At 42.3% G+C, this 11,031-nt stretch overlaps 1 protein-coding gene across 1 annotated transcript in view; it reads right to left on the bottom strand.

Annotated features, from left to right (window-relative positions):
• Positions 1-6,482: 6,482 nt before the first annotated feature.
• The window catches only part of BLMH (bleomycin hydrolase), a gene marked incomplete at its 5' end in the record, with an annotated part of 43,490 nt that continues 38,941 nt past the window's right edge, over positions 6,483-11,031 (bottom strand). The window contains one exon of the mRNA XM_079724984.1: positions 6,483-7,441. Coding sequence (XP_079581110.1) covers positions 7,290-7,441 — 152 coding nt within the window. The 3' untranslated portion in view covers positions 6,483-7,289. The remainder of the gene's footprint in view (positions 7,442-11,031) is intronic.

Here is an 11,031-nt window from a genome sequence, read left to right as displayed (position 1 = left end):
ACCTGAATCATAAGAGGCCAGCCTTTAGGCTGAGGGAGGAGCTTTAGGAAGAGGGAACAGTTGGGAGGTGGGAAGGAGTTTGGTGTGTCTGAGGGACAAAGCAGGCGGAGGGCGGTTGGTTGGAACAGAAGGGAAGGGAGGCAGCTGAGTCCCGAGAGGCGGGTCGGGGCCACAAGGGAGGAGGCTGTGCGCTCCTGTCACTGAATGTGTCCAAGGAGAACTTAAAGGGTTCCTTATCCATCTTGGGGCAGTGTGGACGAGATGACGTGTAAGGGCCCTCCCAGGTGAGAGCACACTCTGGTACTTTCCACCGTGTACCCACCCTGCCTCAGCTGTTCCATTCTTCTGCAAAGCAGATAATTTTTAAAAATAAAACAAAAAACTGTCTTAGGATAGCCTGAGAGATGGTTCCAGAGCCCATTCCATCCACTTCAAGAGGAGCTACTAGAGTTTTTCTACAGGAGTAAGCAAGAGAGAGAGAGCAGGGAGCATTCAAACCGTACCAAGAGGGCTTCCCTGGTGGCGCAGTGGTTGAGAGTCCGCCTGCCGATGCAGGGGACACGGGTTCGTGCCCCGGTCTGGGAAGATCCCACATGCCGCGGAGCGGCTGGGCCCGTGAGCCATGGCCGCTGAGCCTGCGCGTCCGGAGCCTGTGCTCTGCAACGGGAGAGGCCACAACAGTGAGAGGCCTGCGTACCACACACACAAAAAAAAAACCGTACCAAGAAAGACGGGTGCAGAAGGGCTTCCCATCTTCACACAATCCTGTTCCCAAGTAACTGCAGCTTCTATGAATCAGACATTCCCTCCCTCTCTTCCTTTCCCTTTGTGGTAATGTGTAAAGGGTTTGGATTCTGAAAAGGAAAACAAAGCAAAACAAAACAACTCTGGCCAACTGATCCCTAGTTTTCAATCAAATTGTGTCACAGACCCCAAGGGAGAATAGTCATCTTCCTAAGAAGCAAGGCTGGTTCTGAACAAGTTGTCCTAACTATGGGAATGCTCATCTGCTATTACTTAAAAGGAAAAACCCAACTTAACCAATGACTATGGCATAGTCAGCAACAAGGCTCACCCATGCCACACGGCTGGAGAAATGGAAATTAAAGTGCAAGTGCCCTGGCACTGCCAACAGCAAATAAGAATTCAGCTACTGTTTGATGACAAGCCAGAGCACATAGACGGATCCACAACCACATCCTGAAGGAATGTCTCATCATCAGGTCCTGGCTTCTTGGATGTGTAGGGTCAGCATGACTCTACATGTCTCAAGAGGAATCCTGGGGCTGGCAAGGAACTTCCAGAGGTGAGAGTGTCATTCAAAGAGTTACAGGGGAAGACAATTCATACCTTCTCCTTTCCGAGCTCACCCAAAAGTTAGCAAGTTCTTCCAATTCAGATGTCTGGCTAAAACTCTGGCCCATTTCCTTTAATCTTCAGCAGAGAAGACATACCCGCCATTCTTTTGTTTCTCTACACAGGATCCTAATTTTATTTGGAAAATAGATTTTATTAAATATTTGGTTATGAAGATTATCTTTATTTGTTGGATTTGGTTAGTAATATTTGATTAGGGATTTTGCATCTGTTTATGGGGGAGATTTGCATGTATTTTCTTCTTTTACTATCTTTGTCAGGGTTATGGCAGCCTCATAAAATAATTCTTTATGCCATAAAATAGTTCTTTACATCTTTCCGCTTAATCTAATCAAGATTCCCCGGAGAACACTTCCAATCTCCTGCACACTAGGCTTCTGGGAGCCTAGTATGACTGAGGACACAGAACCCCTTAAGGTACTTTCATCCTCAACTCAGTTTCTGACCTCTAGGCCATAAACTATTGTTCTCTACGGAGAATAAATTTTCAATTGGCTGCTGCTGAGATGGGGAGGGGCAGTCACCTAGCTACCCAAAGCAGGGAGGGAATCTAACAGACATTCAGTAACCCTCTTTTTACTCCCAATTCCCAGAGTAATACTCTCTGGTGCTACCATATCTGAGCTATGGGGGGATTATGCAATTATAAACTGGTTTGCTTGTCACTAGCTCTCTCCACCACTGGCTCAGGATTCAACTTTTTCAGTTCTGCTAAATCTTTCAATGTCTCAATCTGCTTTTCAGTTTGTTTCTTCTTTCCCTTCTTCCCAGGGTTTGGGGATTTATGTCTTCCAAACAAATCCCTTTACTGTCACTTTTGACAACATTAAGGGTATCTTCTATTTTTCAAATATCTGCAGTATAATAGTATCCTCCTTTCAATTTCTTTTATGTCCGTGTATGTACTTTTTTGGGATCAGTCTTGCCAAATATGTTAGTTTGCTTCATTTTTTTTTTTTTTGAGAACCACTTATAATATAAAATGGGAAAAAGACAGTCTCTTCAGCAAGTGGTCCTGGGAAAGTTGGATAGCTGCATGTAAATCAATGAAGTTAGAACACACCCTCACACGATGCACAAAAATGAACTCAAAATGGCTTAAAGACTTAACCATAAGACATTACACCATAAAACTCCTAGAAGAGAGCATAGGCAAAACATTCTATGACATAAATTGTACCAATGTTTTAAGTCAGTCTCCCAAGGCAATAGAAATAAAAACAAAAATAAACAAATGGGACCTAATCAAGCTTACAAGCTTTTGCACAGCAAAGGAAACCATAAATAAAATGAAAAGACAACCCACAGAATGGGAAAAAACATTTGCAAATGATGCAACTGACAAGGGCTTAATCTCTGAAATATATAAACAGCTCATACAACTCAACAACAACAACAAAACAACCCAATTGAAAAATGGGCAGAAGACCTAAATAGATATTTCTCTGAAGAAGACATACAGATGGCCCTAGGCACATGAAAAGGTGCTCAACATCACTAATTATTAGAGAAATGCAAATCAAAACTACAATGAGGTACCACTTCACACCGGTCAGAATGGCCATCATTAAAATGTCTACAAATAACGAATGCTGGAGAGGGTGTGGAGAAAAGGGAACCCTCCTACACTGTTGGTGGGAATGTAAGTTGGTGCAGCCACTATGGAAAACAGTATGGAGGTTCCTCAGAAAACTGAAAGTAGAACTACCATATGATCCAGCAATCCCACTCCTGGGCATATACCCAGACAAAACTATATTCAAAAAGATACATGCACCCCTGTGTTCATAGCAGCACTATTCACAACAGCCAAGACATGGAAACAACCTAAATGTCCAACAGATGAATGAATAAAAAAGATGTGGTATATATATACAATGGAATAGTACTCAGCCATAAAAAAGAATGAAATAATGCCATTTGTAGCAACATGGATGCACCTAGAGATTATCATACTAAGTGAAATAAGTCGGAAAGAGAAAGACAAATACCATATCACTTATATGTGGAATCTAAAATATGGCACAAATGAACCTATCTACAAAACAGAAACAGACTCACATAGAACACAGACTTGCGGTTGCCACGGGGGAGGGGAGAGGGGGAGGGATGGAGTGGGAGTTGGGGTTAGTAGGTGCAAACTATTACATTTAGGATGGACAAACAGCAACGTCCTACTGTATAGCACAGGGAACTATATCCAATCTCCTGCGATAAACCATAATGGAAAAGAATATAAAAAAAGAGGCATGGACATATATACAGTACCAAACGTAAGGTAGATAGATAGTGGGAAGCAGCCGCATGGCACAGGGAGATCAGCTCGGTGCTTTGTGACCACCTGGAGGGGTGGGATAGGGAGGGTGGGAGGGAGGGAGACGCAAGAGGGAAGGGATGTGGGAACAGAGGTATATGTATGACTGATTCACTTTGTTATAAAGCAGAAACTAATAATAATAATAATAAATCTCTTCCTAAAAAAAAAAAAGAATGTATATACACATATAACTGAGTCACTTTGCTGTACGGCAGAAATCGGCACAACATTGTAAATCAACTATACTTCAATAAAAAAATAAAATGAAAAAAAGAAAGCCAAAAAAGAACCACTTATGGCAATGTTGATCCTATGTTTAATTTCTGCACGTCTTTCCTATTTCCTTCTACTTTCTTCAGTTTTTTTTTGTACTTCTAATTTATTGAAATAGATGCTAAACTCAATTTTTAGCCTTTCTTACATTCTAATAAACTTTTTTTTTTTTTTTTTTCCGGTACCCAGGCCTCTCACTGTTGTGGCCTCTCCCGTTGCAGAGCACAGGCTCCAGACGCGCAGGCTCAGCAGCCATGGCTCATGTGCCCAGCCGCTCCGCGGCATGTGGGATCTTCCCGGACCGGGGCACGAACCCGTGTCCCCTGCATCAGCAGGAGGACTCTCAACCACTGCGCCACCAGGGAAGCCCTCTAATAAACTTTTAACTCTATAAAATCTAAGTACTATTTTATCTGTATCTCGTTTTGATATATATTTTTATTATTGTTCAGGTTAAATTTCCTTTTAATTAGTTTAGTTATCTTTCTTTAGTTTTTATAGCTTTATTAGTTATCTTTTAATTTTGGTTTCTAACTTGATTGCATTGTGGTTTGAGTGTGGTCTGCATGCTAACAATCCACTGAAATTTGTTGAGACTGACTCTATTGCCCAGCATCTGCTCAATTTTTGCAGAAGTTACATATGTGCTCAAAACAGAATTAGTAAGGACTTCTCTCATGGTCCAGTGGTTAAGACTCTGTGCTTCCACTGCAGGGGGGCATGGGTTCAATCCCTGGTCAGGGGTGAATGAGAGATCCCACATGCCATGTGGCATGGCCAAAAAAAAAAAAAAAAAAAGAATTAGCAGTTGTTAGATGTGGTAGGATACTAGATGTCTATTATATCAAACTTATTAAATGCTTAAATCTTCACCTGATTTTTTTGGTTGCTTGATCAATAATTGAGAAGTGTTAAAATCTTCCATTATGATATTGGGTTATTTGTTTTTCCATGTAGCCATCAGTTTTTGTTTTATATATTTTGAGGTTATTAGGTGAATACTAATTTAGAATCCTTCAATTTTCCTGGAGAATCAAGTGAGCATATAATTATGTATTGATTCTATCCTTAGTAATGCTTTTTGTTTTAAAGCCTATTTCCAGAGCCACTGTGCTGTACAATTCCAGGGAGGCTGTGAAAAACATATCCCAGAATTAGTCTGAGTGGCCATAATTTTACTGGTTATTAAGAAAGCTATACCAAATTTATTTCGGTTAGTACCTGCCTGATATATCTCTTCTATCCTTTTTTATCCTAGGTACTGATGTCTCTTGTAATCAACTTATGGCTGAATTTCTTTTAAAAATCCCATTTGACAATGTCTTTTTTCTGAAACATTTAACCCATTTATAGACATTGTAATTATCGTCACATTTAGATTTCTATCTTATTTGGACATGGTATTTGTCCTGTTTTCTTTTCTTCCCCCCATCTTGTTTTATTTTAAAGTTAATCAATATACTTATCATCTTCCTCAGTGATGTGAGGACTTCAGAGTATGTTTATTCCAATCATCTCCCTCATTATCTATTTTCATGTATTTTGGTTTTATCTTTTTTTGAACCCTGTAAGACTACCCACAGTCACTTCTTGTTTAGATGGTGCACGTGTTTATCACTTTGATTCTACATTCTTTTGTTGAATTTCAGACCTTCTATATTAGATCACTATTGTTCTGCTTGGGCAACAGTTTTTGACTGAAAATGTCTTATTTCACCCTTGTTTTCCCCCTCCCCACCCTTGTTCTTGAAAGACAGTTTCACTCAGTATAGGATTCTAGGTTCATGGTTAATTTCTAATTGTACTTTGAAGGTACATTTCACTGTCTGCTGTCATATATAGTTGCTGATGAGAAGTGAGCTGTCAATCTAACTGTCTTTTCTTTGGAGGCAATCTGTATTTTCTTCCTGGATGCTTTTAAGATCTGTTCTGGGGTTTCATCATGATATATCTAGAAATGGATTTATCCTGCTTGGAACAGGATTATTAGAATACTGTAAACACTGATTAATGCTTGAGCCTTTAACTAATGTTATCTTGGAAAGTGCTATGACAAACAATATTCCATGCTAGAACGGAGAAGGTTCTTGGAGAGCCCGAAAGGTAGGGACTCAGGCACTGATGGAAATGTTGATTAGGGTGCTGTATTTATTTGCTTTCAATGAAAGAAAGGCCCAGTCTTAGTAAAATACATACTCTTCAGCCCATTCTAAGGCTGGACCTAGCAGAGCCTTACTTCCCACCCTTGTAGAGACCCTGGATCTTGGTGGGAGAATGGTTAAGTGGCAGGGGCACAAGCCCTCCTAAATATGGTGCCTGGAAGCCCTCTGCAGAAGCCAGTGAAGATCAGCACAGGCTGGGAAGGATCATACATCCCACAGAGAAGCTAAAGCAGGGCAGCCCTGAACCACCTTGCTGTTTTTTCACTGTCAAGAACACAAGTCACCTGGTTGCTTTCCTTTGTAGCTAAACAAACACACACTTCTTAGATCAAATAAGCCAACATATCTCATTTAGCAAAGTGTTTTATTCAAAAGCTTCTCAGCACCATCTAGTTGTCAGAAAGAATGGATATCCCCTTTTCATGCCCACCCAACTCCCAAACCCAGAGGCAGAAGTTAAACCATTTGGTGAGAGCTCCCTCTAATGATTATAATTCAGATCATGATAAGGTTTTGGTTGTTCTCTCACCTACTTTCTCCAACCTTCTACTTAACCATGACTCAAGTAGAGCTGTGTTCCCCCACAGTTCAGAACAACAGGAAGGAATCATGTCAGTTTTGATCAACCTCCCAATCCTGGGCTATTAGAGGCACATGAAATTACCTTGAAAAATCCGAATTCAATGACTGCCACCTAGGAGGGACAGTGTTACTGCCAGGCAGCATGCAGTTCTGAGAGCTCAAATATTAGGGCACCCTCCCCCCACTCTACTCTAGCAACAAGGAGCACTAAGTCCGTTTTCTCTCCACACACCTCAATTGCTCATCCTCTCTTGCCTTATAAAACAGACACTGAACCAAACTGGTGGGACCGAGTTAAGACAAACAATTACATCTGATTAAAATGCTAAGAGATCCTGAGCTGTTGGAGATGAGGAGAGTAGATAGTACGACCTGATGTTTCCCTTTTTTTCTTTAGAGAGTATTTTGTTTCAGCATAAAGCACACTTTCCCAAAGAGGTTCCTGGAGGAGAAATCCAAGAGTCTGACTGTGTCCCGCGGGAACACACAGTCACCTGTGTAACTCTGGCTTCAGTCCCTGGATCTGTCCTTTGCAGCTACTTCAGGTCCCATGGGAGGAGGAAAAGCTGGAGGCAATATCACTCAGCCAAAGCACCCATGGGGTCCCAGGCTGGCAGGACAATGGGTTCCTGCTCTAGTACAGCTAGCACCTCTTCAGGGACATGCTTCCTGTCCACCACCACTTCGTAGACATATTCAGAGAACCACTCATCTGTCATGCACAGGTAACCTGGAGAAAAGAACAGAAGCCTCATGAGTCCAGAGGGCGAGAGGCAAAGAGCAGAAGCCTTACTGGCACTATAAGAAAGTCGTTTACAAAGCTAACACTTGTACATGTTTTTCAGCTTTCCCATCTATAAGCTCACTTAATCTGATTAAGTCTTATTAGCAACCCTGTGAAGCAGACAGGACAGGATGGCTATATTTTTACCAATTAGAAAACTGGGGCTCAGAGTAACTAAGTGATGTACCCAGGTCACATGGGTTCAGAAGTTCAGGGCTGGGCCTTGCACCTAAAGCTGCTACCAGATCCTGCTATTCCACTGCCCAGGCTGCCTTGCTGAAGGTGGGTCAATGACCCTAAAGGTAGGTGGAAATGTTTCTTGTTCATACAGCCATACATACACAGGGGGTTAATCTCTAGGGTGAGAAGGGCAAGCATACCTGCTCGATTCTTACCCTACCCACCTTCTCAGCATCCGTGGCTGCTGTCTCTCCTTCCTCTCTACCATAAATTCCTACAACAATCAGCTAAGCCATTAGGGGGATCCTGATGGGGCCTGATCATCATTCCCAGGTAGCCACTTATTTCCAGATGATACTGGGTGAGTCGCTGCTTTCTTAGGAGGAAATCTGTGGTGAGGATCAGGCAGGACGGACGACGAGACAGCTGCTCGACCTATATTCCTCACAAAGGCCCTGGGATTTGTGGATCTCTCCAGTGGCAGGACTAGAGGGGCTCAGCTGTACCAACACCCCAGGCTGACAGCTTAGCTGAGAAAAAGTGTGGCGTCATCAGGTACCTATCCTAGACACCTGCCTCTTCCCCTCAGGGAGATTGCATCTCAGGCTCCACTAGGACAACACAAATTCCTCTTCAGGATCACATGTCCAACAAACTGAAACAGGGGGGAAAATGCTTCACCTGAGCCACTGCTAATACAAAGAGCAAAATTAAAGCAAGAGATGAAAGAGTGTGTATTTAAAACAAGGATGGGCCAGGGAAAGAGCACAGAGGACAAACCTGTGTACCTACACAGGGGTACTGCGTGCACCTACACACCCAAGGACTCACAGGAACTAGCAATCTTCCTCTTCATCATCATCATCATCATCTTATCATATCTGGCACCTGCTGTATACTAGACACTTGAGCAATTTTTCTCTGAAAGTGTCTGTGCAAATCTAGGTCTATGCTATAGCATTTCCCACTACACAGGACCAAGAGGAAGGGAGAGGAGGTAAGTATTTCTCCTAAGGTGATCTTCTAGTATGTTGGTTCTCAAACTTCCTGGCCCCAGGATCAAGACTGTACACTTAAAGCTACTGAGGACCCTAAAAAGTTGTTTATGTGGGTTATACTTACTGATATTTACCGTAGTAAAAATTAAAACAGAAAGTTAAAAATATTGGTGCATTTAAAAATAAGAATTAAAAAACATGAATATTAATAATATATTTTTAGGAAAAATAATTATATCTTTTAAAACAAAATAAATTTTAGTTAGGAAAGTGGCATTACTTTACAATTCAGAAGATAGCTAAATTCTTGTACCTGCTTCTGTGTGCAATCTGTTGTTTTGGATGAAGTAGATGAAGCAAATCCGGCCTCACACAGATACGTTGTTGGAGAAGGAAGACCTTGTAGATGCCCTAAAAGGGTCCCAGGGACCCGGCAGGGGTCCTCAGACCACACTCTGAGAACTGCTGCTCTACAAGCAAGACTGATTTAAATAATTAAAAGGCATCACGGGCTTCCCTGGTGGCGCAGTGGTTGAGAGTCCGCCTGCTGGTGCAGGGGACACGGGTTCGTGCCCCAGTCTGGGAAGATCCCACATGCCGCAGAGCGGCTAGGCCCGTGAGCCATGGCCGCTGAGCCTGCGCATCCGGAGCCTGTGCTCCGCAACGGGAGAGGCCACAACAGTGAGAGGCCCGCATATCGCACAAAAAAAAAAAAAAAAAAAAAAAAGGCATCATGACGGTTAAGTCTAATTTTAAGCTAAATGGTGTGACAGAGGACATTATTTAACTTGAAAACACAACTGCTATGGGGAGCTCATCTATGCCCAATTCTGCTCCTGCGACAGCAGTCAAAGACAGCTCATCCTGATGTAGCACCGCACGTTTACCCTCACCAGAAAATGTCCGGGAAGTGCGCAAGGGCTTTCATCCCCTCACGATCCAGTGCTCCTTTCTCAACAGGAGGTTCAGGGAAGAACAACACAGATAAACGCTGTAGCCCGTGCCATTCCAAAGTCCCCGGCCCCTACCATCACCTACATTACTGCCACTAAGTTCTAGCAGCCAAAGCTTGGTCAGCTGAAGGACCAACTAGTACCATTTCTTGCTGCAAGAAATGTAAGTAAGTGCTTCCTGAGAAAGTCAGCATCTGCCTTGTCTAAGAGTTCTCGTGGGCAGGAGACCAGGCTACTAAACGCTACACCATTTGAGATATTAGGCATCCTTCCCCTCACCCTAATGCACGCTGAATAAATCCTTAGAGGAGCTTGGGGCAGTGAGGCAGGTGAAGGATAGAGGCGGATTCATGTAATAAAGTTCTGTATCCTTATGACAATACTATCATCACACAATCAAATGAGTCTTCAAAGAATGCCCAGAGAAAATGGACAATAAGTACATCTACACCATCTTGTTCCAAAAGCAGGAGATAAGAGTAAGTCCTTACAAATTAAAACTCCTATCAATTGTAATCCACCCTTTCAGTGTCCCTGCCAAGAGGGCCTGCCTTGATTAGTCTCTCTCTTCAGGATATGAGTTCTTTGGGGGCCCACAGAAACCTCACAGTCTAGGTGGCTGCCAAGTAACTGCGCCCTGGGTAGGTAATGAACTTGTGGCCACTGTAACTGTTGATACTGCGTGTCTTGGAGTTTGACTGAGAAGATTAGGATCGGTGTGTCTAAAACCCAAGTGAGGGCTGTGCGGAGGAGCAGTGAGGTACCCACTCAGGCAGGATGAAAGAGGCCATTTCGATTTGAGGAAAGTTGCAGCCTCTAGCCCTTATGTACTCTGGCCATTAGAAACTGGTGTTCCCCAAAGGAAAAAGGAAAAAAGAAAAAAAAAGGAAAACAAAAAATCTGCTCCAAGGATCCCGAGGTTCAGGGAACAAGGCACTCAGGGAAACAGACAAATGGATAAAGAAAGTCAGCTTTAGGAATTAAATTAAATTTTGTTTAAACTTTAATGTCTTGTTTACATGCTATGAGGAAGAAATAAAATTAATGAACAGGCCCTCAAAGACACTGGCAATGTTTCTGTATTTGTTAAGAGAAAGGGCAGTATCGGTCTGTAAGGGGAAAAAGTGTCTGTGGATACAGCTCTAGGCCGGTTAGGCCAAATTCACTCACAAACAGAAGAGTTTCTAATGGGTTCGTATAAGGGAAAGAAGAACTTTACCCTAAGAAAAGTTTTCTGAAATCCTGCTAAAGATCTAAATTTTAAATCTCTCAGACTAAATTAAAGTGATAAATATATTGTCATTTACGAATTAGATATATTTTTTGCTTTGTTCTATGAAGTATTTCACCTCACTAACAAACTATTTGTGGTTAAAAAAATATATATATATATATATTTTTTTTG

This window comes from Hyperoodon ampullatus (genome assembly GCF_949752795.1).
Source record: "Hyperoodon ampullatus genome assembly, chromosome: 19".
Classification (NCBI taxonomy): domain Eukaryota; kingdom Metazoa; phylum Chordata; class Mammalia; order Artiodactyla; family Ziphiidae; genus Hyperoodon; species Hyperoodon ampullatus.
This window is presented reverse-complemented; position numbering and strand designations above follow the sequence as displayed.